Source organism: Nothoprocta perdicaria, unplaced genomic scaffold (assembly GCF_003342845.1).
Source record: "Nothoprocta perdicaria isolate Ctin4 unplaced genomic scaffold, notPer1 scaffold_157, whole genome shotgun sequence".
NCBI lineage: Eukaryota > Metazoa > Chordata > Aves > Tinamiformes > Tinamidae > Nothoprocta > Nothoprocta perdicaria.
Window position 1 is genome coordinate 1,631,278 of NW_020454727.1, and position 24,288 is coordinate 1,655,565.

The 24,288-nt window shown below is 40.4% G+C and overlaps 1 protein-coding gene across 1 annotated transcript in view; it reads right to left on the reverse strand.

Annotated features, from left to right (window-relative positions):
• CPAMD8 (C3 and PZP like, alpha-2-macroglobulin domain containing 8) overlaps positions 1–24,198 on the reverse strand; it is a 44,053-nt gene extending 19,855 nt beyond the window's left edge. The window contains exons 1-27 of the mRNA XM_026035174.1: positions 24,128–24,198; positions 21,775–21,926; positions 20,647–20,669; positions 19,447–19,612; positions 19,241–19,293; positions 19,015–19,032; positions 17,990–18,044; positions 17,742–17,855; positions 17,313–17,397; positions 16,920–17,028; positions 16,220–16,447; positions 15,873–16,043; positions 15,381–15,509; positions 13,418–13,607; positions 13,038–13,210; positions 12,779–12,928; positions 12,505–12,666; positions 10,712–10,854; positions 10,099–10,161; positions 7,120–7,351; positions 6,342–6,495; positions 5,825–5,967; positions 5,343–5,394; positions 4,356–4,654; positions 3,713–3,938; positions 2,943–3,119; positions 1,129–1,210 (exon numbers count right to left, since the gene is read on the reverse strand). Coding sequence (XP_025890959.1) covers positions 1,129–1,210; positions 2,943–3,119; positions 3,713–3,938; positions 4,356–4,654; positions 5,343–5,394; positions 5,825–5,967; positions 6,342–6,495; positions 7,120–7,351; positions 10,099–10,161; positions 10,712–10,854; positions 12,505–12,666; positions 12,779–12,928; positions 13,038–13,210; positions 13,418–13,607; positions 15,381–15,509; positions 15,873–16,043; positions 16,220–16,447; positions 16,920–17,028; positions 17,313–17,397; positions 17,742–17,855; positions 17,990–18,044; positions 19,015–19,032; positions 19,241–19,293; positions 19,447–19,612; positions 20,647–20,669; positions 21,775–21,926; positions 24,128–24,198 — 3,620 coding nt within the window. The remainder of the gene's footprint in view (positions 1–1,128; positions 1,211–2,942; positions 3,120–3,712; positions 3,939–4,355; positions 4,655–5,342; positions 5,395–5,824; positions 5,968–6,341; positions 6,496–7,119; positions 7,352–10,098; positions 10,162–10,711; positions 10,855–12,504; positions 12,667–12,778; positions 12,929–13,037; positions 13,211–13,417; positions 13,608–15,380; positions 15,510–15,872; positions 16,044–16,219; positions 16,448–16,919; positions 17,029–17,312; positions 17,398–17,741; positions 17,856–17,989; positions 18,045–19,014; positions 19,033–19,240; positions 19,294–19,446; positions 19,613–20,646; positions 20,670–21,774; positions 21,927–24,127) is intronic.
• Positions 24,199–24,288: the final 90 nt, after the last annotated feature.

Sequence of the window (24,288 nt, forward strand, 5' to 3'; positions counted from 1 at the left end):
AGTATTTACAAAGAAGGGAGAAGTAAATTTTCCGATTTTGTTACTACCTGTACAAACTACGAGCTTATATTCAAAAAAAGAAATCCAGACGCGCTGCTGAATCTGAGGCTGTATTAGACTTTACACAGAACCAGGACTTAAGAAAGCAACAGAAGTGTTTTTGGAATTCTAAACCTCTGACATGCAACAAGTGTGAACTCTGGCCAGCTCTGGGAGACTGAATCATTCATTTTACAGGCCCCCGAGGAATGGGAGGGTAGGAGGCATGTTGCCTGGCAGGGGATTTTTCAAGTGTTAAGTAATTCCGTGTCACCATATTTTACATCTAGGGACTGGGAGATGCCAGATCTGAGATAAAAGTTGACTGTCTTCAGAGGCAGCATCACAGAAATGGTGCTTTCCCTCAGATGAGCTGAGGGGGAAAATCATTCTAAAGGAAAATACACAGCAGATGGAGAAGCCAAATGACAGCATAATCAAGCAAATGCAGGCAAGAATGAGATCCTGTAGACAACTGTCACACTAACATGACGCAACAGGCAACTTTAATGCTTAAAGAGAACATAAGTGAAATGAGCTGATCTCCCAGTTCCTTAGTTTCTGTTTCTCAAGCCGTTTTATTCTGAAAAGTCCTGCAATTCGGATTCTCAGGGCATAGATTTACACCATGCCATTCTAGCCACAAGAAGATATAAGGTATTTGTAAGGGAAACTTTTCCTACCCTAGCAGGACACATCTCTGYTGTAGAGAGGGACAACGTGCTACTCAGCAGATATGCAGGTGAACTTCCACTCTCCAGAGGAATTAAGCTTGGGTCCCATACATTGCTACTGSAAATCCAGCAGACCAGGTATGCCCTATACTACAGGCCCTGTGCCTAAAGCCTGGATATGTTAGAAGGGCCTCAGTTGCCCCCAAGTCTGGAAACAACCATTATACATCTATTAGCAGAGTACAGAACACTCAGCACTATACAGACAGCAGGCTTAGACAGGGAGGATTATATCTGTTCTCCACTGTGCACGACACCTTGATGGAACCTGGAAAAGAACTCTTCTTTCCCTACCCATTGTGTATTTTTCCCCATTTAGCAAACACTGAATTTTCTGTTTTAAATAGCAACTCACCACATGCTCCCCGAGGAATCCCTCTCGCCAAAAGCGCTGTATGAACCATCTTGTCTCTTGTAGGTCAGCTGGCGCTGGTAGCCTGGAAGTCATAAAAGAGTTGTGGGAGTCCAAAATCCTCACACAGAGAAAAACAAGTATTTAAAGTGAATGAAGACTCGGAACATCTGGCACTCGTGTAAGGGATTCTGCTACCCGAGGCAACCTCTTTTTCTGCCGTGTGTGATATATCCAGTTTTGTGTCCGTAGGCTAGAGCTTATCCAGGAATCCTTTTCAGAATTCTGGGACTGAAAAGAGAGTCAAAATGCTGCATGCTAGACTTGCAAATAGGTGGTAGTCATTTTATACTGGTCTTGCAGCATTCTGCTCTGTTATTCTGATGCTCTTTGGGGGTTGACTGATTATCCATTGTTCTTATTCCTTGTTTGCTGGCTTCGTCATGCCCCAGGCTGGGTCCCCTCCCTGCTCTTCTCAAACCTCCTCCTTCTGTTTTCTAGGCATCCCTCTAGATGCCTACACTCACTGGAAAGCTTCACCTTTCTAGTTTTCACCTGTTCAGCCATTTAAAACTCCATTATGGAAAAGCAGAAAATATTACTGAGYAGCTCAGCTCAAGCCACTTCTAAAAATTAGGGAAATGTGGGAATTGTTCGGTATCGGCACATTTTATGATGGATGGCTAAGTGGTAAAAGTTTTCTGGTTTGGTAAGTCACAGAAGCCTTCTAGACTTAACAGACTTTTCCATCCGAACCTTATATGTGGCAGAGCTCCAGTAAATAGAGAAAGATTTTAAACTCTTGAGGATTTCTTCTTTAAGGGTTAATGAAGAGGCAGAGTTTGGAGTCAAATCCTGGAAGGTTTGCATATTCATAAAAAGAAACAAAATCAAGTGACACTGAACAGAAAAAACTAACCCAGGCTATTAAAAAATTTCCCTTTTCTCAGTGCTATCAGCAAGTGCAGCAAATTCTAAATGAAACAACTGTTGCCATGCAAAAGAATCAGCATTGGGCTTTTGCTGCTGAATACAAGGAATATATTACATTTTATATTTACATTTTCAACAGAGAACCACCTAACCCTGTCACCTCTGATTTCATGACATGACTATTGTCTGACTCATATACAAGACAGTCATGTCCCTCTGGGTCATTCTTGTTTTTATTAATGTTTGTCAAATTCTTACTTGTCCTGAAAATCGCATTTAATTATAAACTATTATGTGCATGATTCTTCCAAAMTGAATGTTAAGAAAAACAGTGCATAAAAAGATAGATTGCTTTGAGCTGTTCAAAGAGATAGGACAAGGCATTGAAAGGTCAGGGGAAAAAAATAATAAAAAGCTTTATTTATGTAGCTCTTGGATAGCTACTTTGGATCCTAACTTCTGATTCTGCATATACTGTTCCTGRGAAGATACTGATATACTGGAGGAAGTTCAGAGAAATGTGAGCAATTCAAGAACTAGAGAAATAATTTAGAAATACAAATACAAGAACTAGTCACATAGATCTTGACTAAATTTAATTTTACAAGACTTTATAAAGCTTGCAAACCCAGAGAAATGAGTTACTTATAGGAGCAGTAAATCAATAACTATGTAAACTAGGAGACATTAAATGGAAGCATAGGCTACACATCAAGGGAAATTATCTTGCCATCAAGATCCATTAACCTGTGAAATGACACTAAAGAAATGATGATTCTTTATCACATGGGGTTCTCTTGATTAGAAATGATAACACTAGTAAAGYTCTCTTAACTTACATCCTTTTCTCTTTCTATAAGCTTTATGTATATTTAGTGATATACCTTGAACAAGGTAATCAGTAGCTTCACTCTCCACTTCATGGCTGAGTTGCTTGGTTTTCTGCAGATATTTCAGGACGAAAACATTGGGAGCAAAATGGATCATGTTCTGCTCTCCGCACCCAAATGGTAATCGCAAAAGATTGTCCAAGTTGTTTAGGGTAGGACCCATCACATCTCCTGTTTGGAAAAGGAGGTGATATGTTCAGTATAAAATAATTCATCTTTACCTCTTTTTGATGGCTTATGATTAAAACCCACCTGACTAAACTAGTTTCTATTAGCTACACATAGTCAGCTTAAATAAACTGTTGCAAAATATTGGTAGTCCTTCAAATTTGCAGTCTTAGCCCTTCAAGTTCTTGCTGGAATAAAGAAGAAATTTCACATTTCAGATTTTCATTATCTGCGAGTATTCAGTTTAGACTACCACTTTATGAGGCAGGTAGGACAAGTAGTGATTATGATGATTATGAAATGCACGCTGTGGATTCTAGGAAATACTGCCTCTTAACAGCTAGAGCCTCTGAAGAGGCCTCAGATGGYATCAACATTAAGTTGCTGTCAACTCAGATGGGTTTCAAATAAGTGAATGAGACAGGAAAAATTTCTCTGTCCCAGAATTAAATGATATGTACCTTTGTAACAGCCTATGACTACTTAATCTGGTCCATTTTCCTCAAATACAGGTCAGGGATACAGCAAATAACCGCTGGAAGTATCTCCTCATACTTGATAACTAATACCTATTGATACCTCCTCATAATTGATACCTATTATTGAAGCTGTAGCTCTTTCTGATCCTGGAATTATGTTGTGGGGAACTCCAAGAGTAAACGCTTCATTGTGATTTTCATCAGTCTCTTCTTTTCTCCATATTTTAAACTCTCCCATTGACCCCCAGCCTGTGGAAAAGCCAATGTACTTCACCTCAAGCTGTTTGGGGACTGTCCACTCCACAATAATAGATTCATTTAGCACCCGAGTACCATGGCCAACCTGAAAGGTACAAAAAAGAAAAAGCCCCTATATTTCCAAGAAGCCACACATGAAATCAGCTTACCCTTGGACCCAGTAACCCACATACATCTAAGAGAACATCTCCCAGATCCCCTTTTCCTTTCCACCCCCAAAACAACCTAAGCAAACTGAATGAGAACTCCTGAACACGTGCCACAGGCATGGCTTCTCATGCCTTCAACACAACTAGCACTTAAACTTTGAAGGCTGAGGTGCTGAATGTGTATGGCAAGCCAAGCAGGCGTTCTGATAGAGCTAGCCTGGATCAGGATTTAATACAGAAAAGTGACAGAAAGGAAGCTTTCTCCTTCTACAACATGCGTCCTTAAAATCTACGTGCCCCGGCTCTAGTTAAGAAAGCAAGAGGCTCGAGTGTTAYACAGCTATACTCACTACCTGGATAATTCCATTTTTCCAGCTGATCCAGAAGCTGCGGAATTCATCCCAGGAGAGGATACCAGTTGTGTCCGCGCTGACCACTGGCTCACCCATTTTGCTGGTGGAAATCCATGTTTTAGTATTTTGATGTCCACCAATAACAATCTCAGTCATCTCTGCCATGTCATATGGACCAGAGGACAAGGCCAGGTGAGCATCATTGTGTGCTTTCACAGCAATGTCAAAGTGGGTCATCTGGGCAGGTTTCTGCATGTATTGGTACTCATATTTGTTTGGCGTAGAAATGTGAATTTTCTCTAGTCAGAAAAATAATGGAATGTTGTAAGAATTAGAACTCATGTACTTAAAAGATAACCCATAGTTAACAGAGTTTAAATAGATGGTCATTTCCTTTTCTTAAGGACTTTTTTTTCCAGCTTATCTTAGTGAAACTATAAAATATATATGGAGGTGTTTCTTCCTATCTTCTACTTACACCCTCTTCAATATAGAAGGTATTTCAGTTTAGTATCACTCAGATTTCATGCATCTGTGTATGATTTTTCAGTTCAAATTTAATGGTCAAAAGCATTTCTGTTTAGCTTAGCAGAGCCAAGTTTGAGCTATCCAAATCTCAGGCAGAAAGGACATACTGATTCCAGACTGAATTTTAAAACATCGGCTGAAAAATATAGTACAGCCACAGTGCYGAATATGTAAACTGTTTCATAAAGTAAAGAAATTTAATTGCCATTTCCAGAAATCACTTGGGCAGTTTGAGCAAATTCATAATTAGCCAACCAGGTAAGAAAGCCTCTTTATTCAAAAGTTCCTTCTACACACTGTAACTCATCAATCACAGACAGGTTAAAAAGTTTGCTCATTTTTCTACTGAACAGATGGAAACAAAGAGGGTTTTTTTTCCCCATGGGATAAAGCCACGTGTTTCTATTTATAACTAAACCAAACAAACTTAATGTTATCTCATTCAAATCATGAACTTACCATTTGGGCAGAAAAACACACTGTAGGTGTATTCTCTTGACAATCCCTCTGGCTATATGAGGACAGGAATCCATATGTAAAAATACAGTGGATTAGTTATGACAGTTACTCAATTTTGCTTAGAAAATACATAAGTAAAATTCTGCTGCAGTACAGTGTTTCAAGTCCTTTATAGAAAAGCACATGCTGTTAACTAGAGAGATGATAATTATTAAAAATCACATTTCTTGTGCTGACATAACAAACATACTCYGAACATTTCTAATCCTTTTTCTTCTAAGCAGTATAGAATATTTATCAACAGAATTAAATGGGTCCTTTCAGTGTACGTGACAAAAATGATTTGCAATAATGTCAACATACAATGAATCAAAAATCATTATAATCCTATTAAGGTTTGATTTATTACCCAAGAGCTCTCATGAGTTGACCATGCATGTGTCATTTTTTGTCTGAATTATTACAGAACCATATTTTCTTACCTCAATAATAACACTACTGCGAACATGATCCATCCCAACTGGGGTCCTTTTATCCATGTAATTGTCCTCCGAGTGCTTGCTGTTCTTTAAGGTCTGCATCCCATCTTGACAGCAATTAGTTCCACCATAAGCAAAAGCTTTTGCTAAGAAACAGAAAAGAAGCAGCAGAGATTTCAAAATATGAAGTTCTTAAAGCACTGATGCAAACTAAATACCTATACAGCTGATAAGCACCACATGAAGTGCTTTGCAACTACAGTTTTTTCCTACAAGTTCTCGGATCATCAGAGGACAACAGAGAAAGTCTTTGCTAATTGCCAGTRTTAAACAAATTTTACTCTCTATAATTATCTGGCATACTAACTTGTCAGTGAAGTACAGTGAATGCTTCCATTTTAGGAATTCTCCCACTTGGGAGAATTAGGGTACCCGGTGAGAATTTTCTTCCGAAAAGCGAATAAAAAGGAATGCTTGTAAAATTCCTTCAAGCAGGAAAGTATTTTTATTTCTATACTACCAGTGATGTTGCTCAGTCCAAGCTCATTGAAGGACAAAACGATAGAGGTGGGTTTAGCTTCCCCGGGGGCAACACACTTCTTTCTTGTCAGGTGGTGTTTCCCAGGATGCCCAACAAACTTGATGCCTTTTGGAACTGAAATCTTCACATGAACCTGTGGAAATTTTTGAATGCCATTTACTGCAAGTTTCACGCACAAAACTCATAAATGTAAGATGTGAAAAAAGTCACAAAATAATGCTCAATATAACCATATGCACAGATTATTGATTCCTCAATCCTCCAAATAATACATTTAACTGTTGGGATTGCTTTCAATAATTCCAGAAGTTCAGAATGATACTAGCAAGCTAGCTAATGTATTTGAGAAAAAGAAAAGCAAACAAAAAAACTTCACCAGGATACACTATGCAAAAAGCATGTCTTGGGGAAAAAAAAGGCTTTCAAAATAAGCTACTTTGAGAGGGATTCTAATTAAGGAGCAAATTCTTCTTTGTGGTTCAGTGAGAGTTTTCTAATTATCTTCACATTTTTCAGTATTTGGATTTCTGAAGCATTGCGAGACACTTTAGATCTCTATTAACTGTTTCAAACTAAAAGTAAATACTTTTATTAGTATTGCAAAGAAGTATTTATTTTGTTTCATGTTTTTCTGTTGAGCTTATCACTGCTATCCTTGTTCCTTCTCTACTGCAACTTGTAGATCTCTGAAGAAATTTTCTTTCATGATTTGAAAGATAATTTAGTAACTTAGCAATAGAAATGAAGGGGCTGTTACCTCTACACAGACAGTTAAGTAATTGTAGACAGTCAATGGGATTTTGGTCTGTTCTCCTCGGATGACATGGTATGGCAAGGTGAAATCAATGAAGAAAGGCTTGAATGTCTTCAGTTCTGTTTGAGTGGCAATGCCCAAGCCCTTCTCTTCAGACAGACCCACAGCTTCAGTTATCCATGTCGTGATGGAGTCTGGCACTTCCACTCGCAGCTGGGCTTCTCCTGATACGTTACTGCCAAAGAGAATAGGGAAAAATTTGGAGTGGACAAATTAATGAAATGCTTTTGAATGAAGCTGAAGCACAAGGAGCCAAATTAATTGGGGAATTGCCTCCAAATGCAAAGTTATGACACAGTATCACCTATGATTTAGAACACCWGAGTCTGCTTTAAACAGATGATAAAATGGTTCAGTGTCTTCTTTCTAAACTACAATTTGAGACCTGTGCAAGACCCCAGACTTGCATGACTGCAATGAGCAGAACAGCAAGTAGCTGCTACTGCAAAACACAGAATCTAACACATCGACTCATAGCAAATTAAAAGCTTTACAGGATTTGCAACCTAGCTATGGGATCACTTTTCTTAAGAGACAAACATATATGCTAAGTGGGAGGAAAAAAAAAAAAAAGAGAAAGAACTCCTAGATGGAAGCCCTAGATAAAAGCAGCTAAGCAATTGTTTATTCAACAGCTAGTGAAATAAAAGCAATCTTTGTTGGAACCTACTGTCCTTGTTATGTTCATTGCCACATCACAGATTGTGCTTAAACATCAATCAAGGAAGAAATTTTCCAGCTACCAAGTTCAGCAACTGCTCATCCAGGGGGGCATATTTTGATTCAGAAACATTGTTTGGTTGATTTTGGTATGTCTGGCTCATAGAAAATTTCCCCAACAACCATTTCCCTCTTCTCCCCCATGCCGCAGGAACTAAACATTAAAAAAAAAACCCACTATTTGGGGTATTTAGCTTTGCTGTGCACACTGCAACAGGATGGCATAAACCCAGTATCTTTTTCCATGTTTTATATTATAAATTCAGTTCTGTTCTGCAGCCTTTGCTATTTGCCTCCTGCAAAGCAGCTTTGGCCTTGCCTGGAACAGAAAACATTTCCTCTAAAGCCAGAACAAAAGCTGTTTCATGGCTCAACTGGCAGGGTGATTGGTGCAGTTTTGAGTACACCCTAAGGTTGTTTTCTCTCAAGCTCTTATTTATTCCCCAGAGCTTGATACACATGCTGCTAACTCCATAATCTTTTGAGAGCAACATGCATCTTAGTTGGTATGGAAGATAAGAAAGTAAGATCTTAAGGGAAAGCTCCGTGGGTCTGCAGCATAACATGCCTTTATGTGCTGCAATACCTGCTGATTCACATCCAGAACAAAATGAAGAACRGTTTTCAGTGCTTTCAACTCCGAAGGTTATTTAAGTTTTAGGATTCCAGTGAAGTGCCTTTACTTGCACCATCTAAATCACCTTTTGGCATAATTTTCAATGAGCCTAGGTCTGTATAACTGCTAATAAAACAGGCAGCACATCACACATGGGTCTCCCTATTGATATTACAATAGGAAAAGATTAAAAACAATAGTTTGATAAAACCTAGAGGCCACCATGCCTTCACAAAGGTCAGTTCAGTGGGGTACAGTCCAAGCAGGCAGTGCAAATACAATTCCCCAGCTCAGGCTAGAGTGGAAAGCCTGGGAATCAGCCTGATGCAGCCAAGCCCCATAGGTTTTAACATCTCATAAGCACCCAAACTTCACAGCACTTGGATCTGCCCCCTAACTGGGGCGAGTTAACTGGTACCTGCAACACAAGCTCCAGCCCTGAGAAGGAAAGTTGAAGGGTGTCCCAGCCCTAGAATTGGCCACATTCCAGTCTGTTTAACCGGACAATTTGTTGCAGCTGATGTTCTTTCCACTGGGATTTCAGCCCATAACCAACATTAACATTATTTTCACACATGAGGGCACTTACTCTTCTGGGCGGGGGGCCAAAGTACACATACATTTCCAGCCATTAGACCCTCCAGCCAGGCTCTRGGAATTTTTAGAATTGGTTTGGGAAGTTGACATTAGGCTTTTGTTTCTTTTTTTCTTTTTTTTTTGAGGATTGTATATTGTAATTATAAAGGCTAGAAGGAAAAAAATTCTTCCTGTCCAAGAGAGTGGAAATCAAGCAATGCTCAGCTCAGTTATTTATAGTGAAATGGAGTGGAGAAAATGCAATGTGCAACTTTTTATTCCACACTCTCCCACTTATAATTAACTGCCCCAGCTTGCTGAGGCCCAAACAGGCACTTCTGAAATTCTTTGTGTATTTCTACAAAGCATTTCTCATGCTCAATTGAACAGATTTGAATACACTTACTGCAAATTCCTGACAAATTTAATTTATAATCATTTACAGAGCGTAAACTTTACTTGTAAACCTAGAAAAGCCCATAATAACTGCCCCAAATATTTAATCCTAGATGTGCTGTTTTGGGGAGAGATTAGTTATCTGTTTGCTCCTATTATAGTTCCCATTGTACCAGTTGCAGGCTGTGATTTACAGAACAGTAAATTAAGATTTGAGGAAAATGCTTCTTGCATCAGATGAAAGGCAAAGAAAGGTCTCTGTGCAATTCAAAAAGCAATCCATATAGAATACTAGTGCATGGCTAGGGCACGTCACCCAATTGTGAACCCAATTCACTTGTGTTGAACTTAATTCCTTGTTCCTTGAAGCTACTCCCCTGKTTGGGACAGCAGGGACTGAAAAATAGTTGAGATTGAGAGGTTTAACGTGAAGTAAGAGAACACGCTTTGAAGGAGTGGTATAAAGATTCTTGCTTAGAGAAGCAATGAAGAAAAGCTACATAAAAATCAGAGCATGCTGATGCAGCTCCTAGTTGGTTTTAAAGAGCTTTCTTTTCTGCAGCTGAAGAGAATACAACACATTGGATGTRGTTAAGGGAACTCCCTGTGGGTACCTGACATTGAGGCAGTGCCAAATCCACGTTTCAGGAAAGAAGGTTCTTTTCCTCTTCTCTGCTCTGCTAGAAAAAATAATAAATCCTTGGCAATTAATTCTTTAAAAAGACAGCTAGTTATAACAATAACTAATAAATGAGTGTTACTACTTGAATGCAGCTCAAATAATCATCTAAAGCACTAGCTAGCACAGAATCAGAGAAAAACTGAATCATCCATAATACAAGAAAAATACAAATCTTCCCAAATGATCCCATGATTCACACATACTAACTATTTGGAGACATAAATAAGATCATCCCATTTATTTCACCAAGCAAAAGCACAGAGGGGACCCATGCAGCATGCAAATTCCCACAACATCATGATATGGCCATCGTCTACTAGTTACTATGAGCACTACTTCACACTCCTCTCCCTCTCTTTTGTCGTCTAATATTTTCATAATTTGTTCCATATTTCTACCTGTGATACTTCACTCTTTCTGCATAAATCTCTAAAACTTACTCTAAGGGAGGTGAGGCTGAGAATATAGGGAAAAACGGCTGAGAATATAGGGAAAAATATAGCTAAAAGTATCAGAAGCAATACACATTATAACAAAGACATTACCTTGGTGCAATTTTAGAATGCATTGTAGCCACTAAGGTCCCAGTATGTGGCTGGAAAGCTGGGACAGCCTCATCTGTGTACATGCCGCCGTTCTGCCTGTGGTTCAGGCTGACTATATCAGTCATTACAACCAAGCCGGTTTCCTAAATAATAAAGGTGAAGGCCACAAAACAGAAACCAACACAGAAAAAAATCAGGATATATCAAGGAAGACTTTTCTGAATGGAATCGTCCCAGCCCAATATTTATAGGACAAGGTTCAACTGAAATATGGGGATTTTTTTAAGCTTTATGGGAAATAAAAATGACTGCTAATATAAAAATACATAGGTGTGTTTTCCTTAGAGTTTAAGGAGAGAGCTCTCGTTTGCTTGAAAAATATGTTTTACCAATATCTAGCACTCCTAGCCACATGCATAAAACTGTTGGAAAACTAGAGGGAAAACATTAAAAAAGAGAATATCTAAAGAATATTCTCTTTTTTAATATTCTTAAAGAATATTAAAGAATATTTAAAGCATATTACACTGCAGCAAGCAGGTAGCTCTCATGCCAGATATCACCGGCTCTGCTCTACCAGGAGTGCCAAGCAAAATGGAAACTGTTCACACATCTTCACAGTAAAAATACGGAATTCACAAAGAAAGCTGCTAGCTCTGTCTCACAAATACATTTGTAAGAGAGAGATTGCAGTTCCCAGGCACCAAAGGAAAAATAGGCTTTGTTCTCTTTCATACATGCATCCATTTTTACAAATCAGTTATACAGCGATGCATTCATACTAGCTAGATACTAAAGCATATAGACCTTTTCCCAGGTCTAGGTCTATAGGAAGGGTTTATAGCTTCCAACTAGAAAAAGGGCATCAGAACAAAAGTAGTCTAATAAACCAGGGAGAGGAGAATAAGTGTAGCTTCCTGCTTCAGTGGGTATTAAGGGAGGATTTGGAGTTTATGATGAAGAAATTGAGGCATTGCAGGTGTATGTGGGAGACTAAGGTGTTTTAGACAACACAACAGAATGGTTTAATGGGGAAAAAGGAGAATCATTATTTAGAATGGGCACAAAGGAAGAATGGAAAGAACATAAAACATGAGCACTGCAACTCTGGCTTTCCAGCCTGGCCTGTCTTAAAGAGTGGCTGGTAGTGGAAGCCTAGGAAAGAATATGTCACAAGGCCAGCAGAGCATAGCTTATCSTCACAGCTTGAGGCAGAGACAGTCGTGGAAAAGAGATGACGTGCTTCAATGTTGTGGAAGGCAGAGGCAGAACATCTGAAGAGGTGGATGGTTTCTACTGTGCAACTGCTGGAAGGGGAGAAACATGCCAACAACTAGAGCTTTTCAAATAGAGCAGATAATGCTTCACATRCATTTCAAAAAGGAATGCAAGAGGTTACAGCACAGATCACAGGAAAAAGGTGGGGGGTTTCTTTTGTTCTGTTTTTTCTTCTCAAATATGGTCAAGTTTATCTACTACAGGAAACCACACACATACATAATACATGGGAGAAACCTTTGGGTTCCACCTGATCCTCCAAAGCCTCAGCATAATTCCAAATGGAAATCTTGCCCACTTCTCAAGATTAGTCAAAGGCAAAGCACATTTTTTCTCATATCTTTGATGAAACAGGAGAAGTCTCTGTTTTTGGAAATTTGTTTTCAGACTACACTCCCCATTCCCCTACAGAAACACCCCTRGATGAGAAAGGAAATAGCCTATGGAACTAAAAATAATCCTGCAAACATAAAATAACCAAGGGGCTCCTTGGTGTGGAAACTGATTCTTCCTACTGTAAATGCAAAGCGAGCATCCTTGGTGATGTCCCAGTGCCAGGGGAAGACTGAAGATCGACGTCGTCTACGTGAGGACATGCCTGGCCACCAGAAATGCCCTTCCTCCTTGGGAGCTCCAAAAGCATCAGATACGTCATAGTCAGCAAGCTCTTGAAAAACCTGCATAGGAAGGAGAGACACTGCTGTCCTTTCCAAGCATAAGGGTTTSCTTCTAAAGATAAAGTGCTGGCATTGAGAGAAAGAGACGTTAGTGTCTTAAGATGCCTTTTACCTGGCTGGCTGTCAGCTGAAAACCAGTCTTCAGCAAGTAAACACTCTTATCCACGGTGGCAATGCACACACAGCTCGATTTGGCTGCTGTGACCTTGATGTTCACAACATCACCAGGTCTGGTCTCATTTGCCGAGAGCGTCACYGCAACCTAGGAGTTTAATACAAAACCCCATCAGCTAACCTCACAGTTGGTGGATAAAACGAGGAAAAATAGCAAGATGCCATCCCAGCCGCTTCTCTAGGTGCACTGCCAGTACCTGGTTTTCAAAGGAGGACTTGACAGTGAACTGCAGGCTGTCTGTGACCCCTTCTCCGTTCTCCCTGACGTAATACACCAGCAAACGGCCAAAGGGAGCCATGCTGTGAACTACTGAGAAGTGCAGGAAGGTCATGCAGACTTCAACCTCTGCTACAGGATTACTGGTGGGTGCTAAAAAACAAAATCAACAGCGCTGTTCATCAAAATTACTCTCTCTGCCTCCTCTAAATACTGCAAGGTACAGAAATCCCCATTTATTTAAAATCATAAGAATAAATTACTTTGAAAACGTTGCAGAAGAGTGGTTTTTTTTTGGGGGGGGGGGGGTTTTTTGGTTTTTGAAAATAAGGGAGAAGTAGCACATCTCATGGTACCTACCTATTCCTAGGGAACGTACAACATCTACATCCCTCTCAAAAGGACTGGTAGCTCTTTTGCTCCTCTGCTGGGTGACGTTACTATGCTGCAAGCCTGAAAGGACGATGTTGCCTCGTGATGCTACTTCATAATGCAGAGTGAAGTTGCAAGGACACGTGGACTTCACTGCAATCCAAGCCTCCTCTCCTACCTGTGCTCCGAGATAGAAGAGATGTGGTTTGTTATAACGCTACAAATATAYACACACACACACACATATACATATATATATATAAATACATATATACACACTTCCTCTTATAAAGCACAAATCTCTCTGGGTCTGAAGCCACAAGGGATTTGATGCCTTTCCTACAAAATGTAGGCATTGAGGAAAATACTGTATTAGCACCATTTGTGGGTTTTCTTTACAGTGAGAAGGGGTCTGCGTGCATCTCTTCACTTCTGCAAGTCAAACAGGAGAATGGGGTGGGSGGTTGTAAGCATTAATGAAAACAATAAAGGAATCTCTGGAATCTCGAAAGCTAAGCCTTTTGGCACAGAGCAGCTGTCAGAATTGGTTGAATTTTAGACACCCCTTCAGTAGGCCAGCCCTGAAAGGGATGGAGGGGTGGGAAGTGTGTCACGTCTGTCGCTTTTTGTGGTTTTATTGAGTTTATACATCATGATTGCTGCCACAAGGTAAACACTAAGATGCCCCGAAGTCACTGGGAACAGGACTGTGGAAAGTGCTTTCAAATTACACAGGTTCTGGTATTAATTTGCAAACCTATCACTCRAGGAGCTGCCAAATATACAAGAAAGCAAGAGGACAGCTTCCTTTCTTAGGGCAAATGCATCTGATAAAAAGCTACAAAGAAGCACTGGCTTTCTGCAACTCCCAAGTCCTAYACCCAGAGGTACCCTCTAAGAACTAAATCCTCTGGAGATAAAATCCCACAAATATTGCCAATCCCAAAAGAAKGCATATCAGTGCTCATGCTAAGGACTGGGTCACGTCCGGCTGAGTAATAAACCTTCTGTGGAGCAGGTGAATTTCTTAGAAACACAAAATTCTTTATTCTGGTATACAAGAAGTCAGCAACAGTTGTGTTAATTAGTATTTATTCAGCAACCTCCAGCTCTGACCCTMTTGCCATTTAAAGCATAGCATGCCCAACCAAGACTGAGCAGCAGTTAATTACCAATGAAACATTTTGCAAAGCCTTCTTCTTCAATACTAGCAGTGCTCTCTTGCCACTGTACATATAGTGCAAAGACAGTAAAACAAGAAGCTGCTGGTAATTAAACACAGTGAGAATGCTGCAGAATCCAGGGAGAGGTGCCTCGTGACATCAAATATTTGAAGCATTAAGAATTTCCTACTGAAATATGATGAAACAGTTCATTTAAAAAAAATAAAGAAAAAAAGAAGTGTAGCTAATTGGAACACCCAGTAAGAGCTGGCAAAGCAGAGAAACAGTTCCCACATCAGCTGGTCATCCAACTCCTAGCTTTCCCACAGAAGAATTATTTCTAATCAGGTTATAATAAGAACAATGTGTTCAGATTAGCAGTATATAATCCCCTTTCTATTCCTCAGGAATCTTGTAAAAGATTAATTAGCTATTAAATTACTATGCAATGCAGTGGTTCCCCAGGGCGCACAGAACTTATTTCTGTTCAAATATTAAAAATTGTGGTAAGTGCCTGTATCTACCTTCTCTGCCCATCTCCACAACATCAAGGAAAACGCCACTTATCAAAGGCACTTTGCTTTGAACCACTTGCAGCTGACAGCAAACAATAATTTGGTGACTGTCGTTCAACTACTTCAAGTATTTGAAGTACTTTAAGCTTTGCAATGGATACAGTAAAAGACCAGGATTCCAGGTAACAGACCTGCTGGAAATTTTTAATTAGAAAACAGTGMATAAATCCAAGAAACACAGTGTTGCCATAATGGAATATGAAGTCAACATACCTGGAAAGGCTTATCTGGTGCCTGGAGCTGGATGTGGCACTTGCTAGGTGAGTACCAGCTACTGATGGACAAATAGTTCGGGAGATATTGGTCCCCTGCTGGTTTCCCATCAATCGCTGTCACTTTAGTCTTTGCAAAAGTGATATTTGAATGTTAGACATGCATAGGAAACCTGACTCCTAATTTAATCTTACCCTGTATCCTCMTGTCACATTTTACATTAATTTTTTGCCACCTTTACATAATAATTCTACTCTTAAGATATTGGACCCTTATTTACTACTATATTAACATTTGGAGAATCATCCTTTTATAATGGTTATAATAATCAATTCCTTTCAAGCAGAAAGGAAACCAAGTGTTTGCATTTAAACTGAGAAGTTGAAACTAAAAGGCACTGATTTCCTGTTTGTGGTAGTGATTTATGAAGTGCAGGTTTGACAAGATTAGTCACATTAAAGCCTGTTAATCCTATAAAGAGCTTTCACYCACCTCCAGCCAGACATATTGGGCAGCTGTAGGAATGGAAGGGATTTCAAACTCCACGAGGCCATTTCTCGATATCAGTTCACTTGTATAAACGTTGTCCTTTGGTGTTAGTTCAGCTTTGATTCGGATGGTCACTCTGTTAGCTGGGCTTCCATCAGGATAGGTGACTTCTACCTACACAGTGTTCATTTATAGAACAAGGTGTTTTACATTATTGACAATTACGGTCAACGATAGAAAAAATATATCAGTTAGGAAAAAAACACACTATAAAACGGTGTAACATCCTGGTATCAGATCTGTGTAAGCGTTTATCAGTCACTTTTCAGTGTCTGCATTTTTAATCTTACCTTTCCTTTGTAAGGTAATCCAGGCTTGAACTGTTTCCTAGTATCCTTAGAGTACTTGATATCAATCAGTTGTTTCTGAACCGGTGTTGAGTCGTCAAACGTCACCTGTTTGCTCCCATCAGAGCTCGTCACCGTGGCCCAGATATTGACTGTGCCTCGAAAATGTTCTGGAACATCAGCTGGCATCATGTCTTTCACACACACGTCAAAAACAGCAGAGCCATCGATCTACCAGGTGGATCGGGGAACGGAAACATAAGATCATGTGCACATTCAGAAAGGCTTTGGAGGCCAAATGTAAGTGTAAAGAACTTGTTTGGAGTTTGTAGCAGTATTTTTAAGGATACAGAATGGGAGGAATTAGTTCCTAAAAGATASAGGGTCACAGGGAAAATGCAACAATTCTCATTTTCCTCCTTCATCCGTAGCTTGGACTAGCTCTGTTCAAGCTCCTCACACTTATTTTCTCCTTCAGCCCCATATGCTACAAAAATCTAGAGGATTAGTACTAATAAATTCTCAACCCCCCAAAGGATAGCATATAGTGTAAAAATAATACATGATATTTTATGTTAGGTCAAATTATCACATTTATTTATTACTGTTCTCCCATCAGTGACATAAAATGGAGCTGTTCTATCAGTTTCAAAGACTGTATATCAGACATTTTATCGCAGCATTTCTAATTTATCTCCCTTACCTGGGTGGTTTTGAGGACAGGGTGTCCCACTTCATGCCTGTAGTACCCCACTCCATTTATAGTCATATTGACAATTAGCTTTCCTGTCACCGGTTTTCCAAATGTGTATCTGAAATGGAAAGGAGATAATAAAAAACTTTGTTTCCCAATTAAATCAAAACTAAAACCATGTGACTTGCACATCCTCAAGAGAGGGGGAAAAAAGAGATAACAGGTTTTCCAACATGTTATTGTTAACATGTTTTATTAAGGCTCTTGCATATGAAAGCTTTTGATGATGACCAGAAAGCATCTGAAAAGACCACAAGGGATGAGATGCAAGTTTCAGTGGCTGCATCATCCTATGGTTCTATTACAACCTATAAAGATGAAACTATTTTTGTAGTTTCCTACCTGGCATGGACAGTTCCCTTTTCACATGTCGAAAGGTCACGGATGTAGCGAGGGGGTTCAATCAGCAACTCAAATTTCGGTAACACTACAATGAAAAGGAACACAACAGAGCTGTTTCAAGGAAATCTTATAGTTCAGATTATAACAAAAATATACAGCTTGACAAGACCCCAGCCAAAGGTCAGCTGATGGCTTTGTAGCTAATATCACACAGCACTGCACTGATCAGACAATGAAAAAACAAAAGTTAGCAAAGCGAGACCATCTTGGGACTTTGGCAACAGACTTCTGGAGCCTATACGCCCAAGTTACGTGGCCTTTTTGATGCATTATTTCTCAGGTTTTTTACCTTAAGTAAAATTATTTCACAATGTTTGKTCTTCTAAATATGCTTGGGTAACAGTCGGAGCCGAACGGTGTACAACTCACCGTATTTCTGAACTTCAAAGGACTTGTTGTACGTGTGCCCCTGCATTTCAGCAAAGATGAGCCACTCGCCAAACACTGGCTGGTCAGACAAAGGAAAACTCATATTTACAATTCCTGAGAAAGAAGAGACAACAAAGAACTCTATTGCTCATGAATCCTGGTAAAGGCTTATTTAATAGCCAAATAAAAAGGAATTACTGATGGCTAGTAAATTATAACGCACAGGGTTAAAATAATCTGGAACTTACCACAGCAAAATGGCTTCAAATTGTCCCACTCTATCATACGAGACCCCCGAGGATCCTGCACAGGTGGTTTAGGAATGAGAAACATCACAGTGAATGTGAATATCACTAAAACATTTAGCTCTCAGTCTGCAGCAAAATATCATTTTATCTATGCACTTCACTAATAACTCACATGTAAATAGCAGCTATCCAAAAATTCCTGAAGATATTTTATGGGTGGGCGAGTGGGAGTAGTTTTCTACAATTCAGTGCTCATTTTATAGCCAATGGAAAAGCACAGGCACTGCCGGGAGTAGATCTTCCGCCTACGTTAGACACCTATTTCGAAAGGGATGAGCTGCCTTCTGAGATGTTTTCTTTCCATTCCTAGAGGGACTGGTACAACTAGCTAGACAATTTTTAGATGACAAAGTCAGACAAAATCAATCCTGCTGGTTTTGCCAGCATTAAATTTGTCACTGAATGCAAAGGAAGAGGGTGAGTTCTACTCRCTGACAGCTAAAAACCCATGGATTTAGGGAAAAAAAAAGGACTAGACACAGAAGGAACCTCTCATTCACCTCATAAAGAAGAAGACAGGAGCACCCTTTCCTTGCCATGCATTTCTATTGTCCACTATCATAATGTTTGGGTGCAGAGATGAAATTGGCCCTGCTATATCAGCCCAGCCAGATGAAGGATAGGAGTGTGTCTGTATTGAAAAGAAGGGAGAAATTGAGTGGGACTATTACATTTGTAAAGGTAATCAATCTAGCCAGTTCTTCTCAGGTAGGAAAATGGAAATGGATTTGTGTAACAGAAGTAGAAAACAGGTATATTTGTTGGGGGTGATAAAAAACAAACACAACAAACAAYGACAAGGATCTGTTAAAGATGCAAGATTAGATATAATGGCATAGGTGACAGCTGAGAATGGCCACAATGGACTGAGGAAGGTGCACACTCGTTACTTTTTCCTCCTAAGGCTACTACATTTTTGTGGCTTTACAAGTTATGTGCTAGATGACTGGCAGACAGGTACTCACCACCACATAAGCTTCAATCTGAAAGAAATGAAAAAAAAAATAAAACACTAAGTAAAAACAAACAAAAACAGTAACTTACAAATAACTAGCAAACTAGACAAACTAGAAGAGATACAAAAAATGTGCAAAAATATAATTGGATTCCTCCACTCTTATATGTCAGAACAAAATATAGGAAATGAAGTATTCCATCACATTTTACAGTGGAGAAAGAAGTTTTTCTTACCCTGTCATTGATTGGTCTCAGGTCAGAAGTCACCATAAAGAGATTTATTAACACTAAAAGAATACAGGAAAAAAAAAAAGGAAATTTATTATTCATCACAGTTGTCCCTAAAGACAAGATCTCATCCTAGAATTTACTCACGGAAAAAAAGGAGTGCTAGGCGTCCTTGCAAGCAAAAATCTGGCAAGTTCTCTGAGGCCACTTACCCTTCTGCTTGGGTTTATAGACGGGTTTATCGGTCTGGATGAACACTGAGGACCCTTTGCTGTCGATGGTCACTGTGGTATAGTTGTGAAAAATGTAACCCTCCTCTGTCACATGCCGGTTGCCCCAAACTTTTAGATGTGCTTGTCCACGAAGTCCTGAAGGCACCTAGGAAACAGACCATAAGGTGAGGAAGACAGAAGAGCCTTTGAGCTCCCCAGGGAATACAGTTACTACTCCAGAATAACCGACCCTGAAGTGAGCAAAGAGCTGCCACCTGCTGCATTTCAGTGTAACTATGTCTTAGTAATAAAAAGAAAATGAAGAACATGTTAGATTTTTTTTTTTTTAGAACACAAAGAAGAACTTCAAAGGAGGAAAGGTTATGCTAAAAACATGGCAGGAAATTCTCTTCTACCCTTTCTTTATCACTCAAGCAAAGTGATGCCTGACCTGCATGTGTAGGTTCTCCTAAAAATGTATTATATAGGGAAAATAACCATGCTAGGAAGACATGGCTCTATTGAAGGGGTGGAAGGCTGAGGATGATGGGAAATCAACTTCTTCAAAAGCTTTAATTTAAAAATTACAAATTAAAGAAAATTTTAATATTAAAATAATAAGAGAGAAGCTCTATGTTATACCTTCCTGCAACCTAACGAGCAGATACAAACAGATTTGTGTATTAGCACAGTGAAGGGTTGTCAGAGGGGGGAAATATCCATCAAACCTTCCTAGAACCTAATTCCCAGACACAGCTTAACTACTGGCCGAACAGAACAATACGAACATCAGCCATATGGCAATTACAGAGGAGGCAAAGAAAACTCCGGGATATGCCACCAAGGCAGAAGAGGCCCAACCAGTCACGACAGATCATCATCAAGCCAGTTAAATGACTGTAAATCAAAGGCTGCCATTTACTTATAGGCCAGCGCTAATGCAGATGAGGCAGTATGCGCCACAAAGGCGTCCATGCAATGCTGCACTAATATATTAGAACTGCTTCCAAACACCTGGATCTGGCCACTTTTAAGTACTTAAGCACTTTTAAGTACATCACACTTTTAAGAATACTGCCACTCTTAAAAAAATCATCTCAGTGTAGAGCTTTATGCGGAACAATGAACCACTCTTTAAATGTAAACAGCCCAAGTATGAAAAAGCCCTTCATTTTCTCACCAAAAAAAAGTGGCACCCACCTTCAGTTTAATGGTCCCTTTATCTAAAAGATGAGAAAAAGAAAGAATTAAACAGTGATACTCTTTTCAAGCTAACATACTAGCTTTTGAGCCAGTTAGGGTTTAGTAAAGTGATATCATTTCACCAAATCATAAAGCTGCTAACTGAAATACCCCTTGATTATGTTTCAATTAAGCAATTCTCCTGCAATGTGTAAAACAATGTGCAGAGTGAGTGAAGTCAGGCCTAGTGGAGTTCTCCAATGTAAACTTGATCTACTTTTATTCACAATTTTAGCCCAGAGTGAAGTGCAATATGTTCTGCAGTTAGAAAATGCCACCAAGGTTGTGGATTTGTTGCAGGGCATCTTATACTTCCAGAAGTATTTTGATGAAAAAAGACCTGGCCTTTCTTGGAACTTGAATCATTCTCAAAACAAACACCCATAGAGTCTATTTTGATTGCTGGATACTGCCATACCTAAGACTTCTCTTTAGCATATGTTGTCCACATGTGTAAGCATCACTCCCCTTTATTTAGTAAAGCAATTGTCAGCCAATTTCAAAGAGGATAGGAGAGGATAAAAACTGAGACAATCTGTTCCAAGAAAGGCAAAGGCCTTTATATCCCTCCAAATTTTTGCATGGAGAAGGGTTAAATATGACTGCTAATAGGACTGATTTTAAAGGCCTGTCTAACTGCACAAGTGTTACCRTCTCTCTAGCAACACTCTAGCAACTCCTGAGGATGAGGAGACTACATTTCCAATACTCATTTTAAACTGAAGATAGAAAAAGGTTTTGTAGATGACACTTTTCTTGATTTAACTTATTTTTATAACTCCTTGGTGTCAGAATTTCTGGTGTCAAAAGGAAAAAAGTTATTCMCTATAAAGCACTTGAATATCAACGTTCCATCTTTATTCGGGGTCTCTATARGCCTCAGTGCTCCAAGAAGATCGGCCTTAGATGTTTCAGACCACAGAAATCAAATCCAGGTTATCACAACATGGCAGTAGTCAATGAACACATTAACTATTAATTTGATGCCAACTCTTATCAACTAAACCTATTCTCTAACAGACATTGCTGTGCTCCCACATATCAATGGGCACCCCAGTCCTCAAGTGCGAAATAACAGAAACTTACCCAAAACTGTTCCATGGCCTCGTGACACAGTTTCTCCTTTGACCACTAACTGAATCTGGACTGTTGTCTCCTTAACAGAGTTAAAGATAGTCACACTTATAGATTCCTCAACACCAGCACGGAAAACAGAAGGTGCAGCAATCAAATAGCCCCTAGGGAATAAGATTATAAGCAGTCAATAAGGACAGCAAGAGTGCTAAGGATCTTTCTTAGATGCTTATTTGTAAGAGAATATAAAACCATATAATGGACTCATTAAAGGTAGAGAACAGACTATTCTGGAACACAGGTTCCCAAAATCTACCCCTATCAGATCACGTGTGTAACACCAGCCTAAGCCTGCATCTAGGAGCCATAAAACTAAGACTACTGTAGATTACTGTCTGATTTTAGCCCTAGCTTAACTTAAAAAGGTATCTGCAACTTGATCTTTCTCACACGTGCTACAATGAATGAGTTCACATTTACAGAAGTGCACACAGAAATGGATAGAGCTACATTGCTTACAAAATACTAACACACTAATATTGATGGTAATATACAGTCAAACTATGATATATGATTATCTACATATTAGGGCTGGAAGGAGTAAATGCTCATGGAAGGAGTAAACTGGTAGCTAAACTTCCAGTGGCGTTTTGTAGATTAACTCTTTGTATTGAGACAGCTTAGATATTAAAATAAAAACAAAATTTTTGCCTTAATTATTTTCCATGCCTTCATTTTTGAGAGCTCAGTTTGATAAACTAGAGAGGCAGCTCTCACTGCTGGTACTCAGCACGTTCTAAACGCCAGGCTCACGGACACAGAACACCCCCGAACTGCAAACTTAAAGCAAAGCAAGTCAAAAACCACAGTCACAAGACCGGGCTCAAACTTTCTCTTTTCCTCGTGCTTTCTACTCAAACAATTTCACCTTGGGAGATTCAAAAGTCAAAGAGGAAAGAACCCCCTGGCCCCTGGACATGGTCCACGCATAGGGCAGGCCCTTGCGTGTCTCAATGGGATCCTTCCTGTTCCTCAGGGCGGGATGGCAGCGTGCCACGAGCCGGGCAGCTCCGAGTATTGCAGTTCCTTCCGTCACGACCTYGGAGCGCTCCGATGTGCCAGGCTCTTGGCAAGACCCTCATACCCTCTTGATGACATCACACACCTTTCTGGGGGGTTCCTCCCCAAAGGACTTTGTTTAAACAAGTCTGTTCTTCCTCTGACCCTCCAAACCTCCTCTCAGTCCCTTGCCTCGCTGTCATTCCACCAAGTGGGTTGCTTTAGCTCAGTGATTAATTAGCACTTGGGGACGAGCATGAGGGTGTTTTACAGCCCCCAAGTCATCTTTTATCAAATTCCAAGCCCGTGTTTCTCTCTCAGCAGGCCTCATTGCCATGGAGATCCCATTACCCCCAAAGGAAGTTCAGAGCTCTGTGGCATTCGAGTTGCATTGCATGAGGTACTTACAGATGCAAAGCTTTACGGTTGCCAGGTTTGAAAATTTATCAGAACAATCATAAATAACAATAAAAAATTACGACTTAGTCTGCAAATTCTTGCTAAGAAAAGCATAACTGATCTATTTAGAAAAAGAGAAAAAAATACCATCTGCATCCAGGATGAAATGATTAAACTGTCACATAAGCGCTATAGTGCCATATGTGAAGCACATGTACTCACATCATGCACAATTACTGCAACAACTCTTTGTGAAGTACCGGTCTGCTGATACAACTATTTAAGTCCCTTAATAAGTGCCACTTKAATATTAACTTGGCAGTTAAACAGTTAACTTGACAGGCACTGGACAGATCCCATAAGCACATTTATTGAGCAGCTCCGTCAGGTTTCACCAAAGCTTGGCAAGTCACGAAATATTTTCTAGGAAGAGAGTGAGAATAAGAGGCTCTCCGGGACACTCATTAATGCAGCTTTTCACCCAGTCCGCAGGCTGCAACGACTCAGCAACGAAGGACAAAGCCAACCTGACCCAAAGTTAACCCAAAGTGACTGCAACGAGCTGGGGACTCAGGTCCCTGCAGTCCGGGGAGCTTCCCCTGCGGGAAGGGCTCCTTGCAGGGTGCCCAGCACAAGGGCTCCATATGCAGCAGCCCTCGCGCAGCTCCCGGATTCCTCGAATAGCTGCTGCCAGATAAAAGCAGCGCTGCCCGCGCAGGGCTGCACGCAGGTACCGCCAGCAGCCCTTTCTTGCCTTTTTTTGGGGTTATTTTCGCCGTGCAATTTTGCACCGGCGCGGCGTGGGCAGCGCCTGGCCGGGCAGCTCCGCAGACATCGGAGGGCAGCTCCGGAGCCGTCGGAGGTGCCGGGGCTCCCCGGCGCCCCGCGCTACCTGCCCGGTACTTACTGCGTGTCGGGCGGCTGCGCCGCGCTCAGGCTGCAGAGCAGCAGCGGCAGCAGCGCCCGGGCGCGGCGCATGGCGCGGGGCTCCGCGGGCGCGGGGCTCGGCGCGGGCAGCAGCCCCTTTGTTCCCGGCGAGCGCAGCCCGAGCTGCCGCCGCCGCCGCCG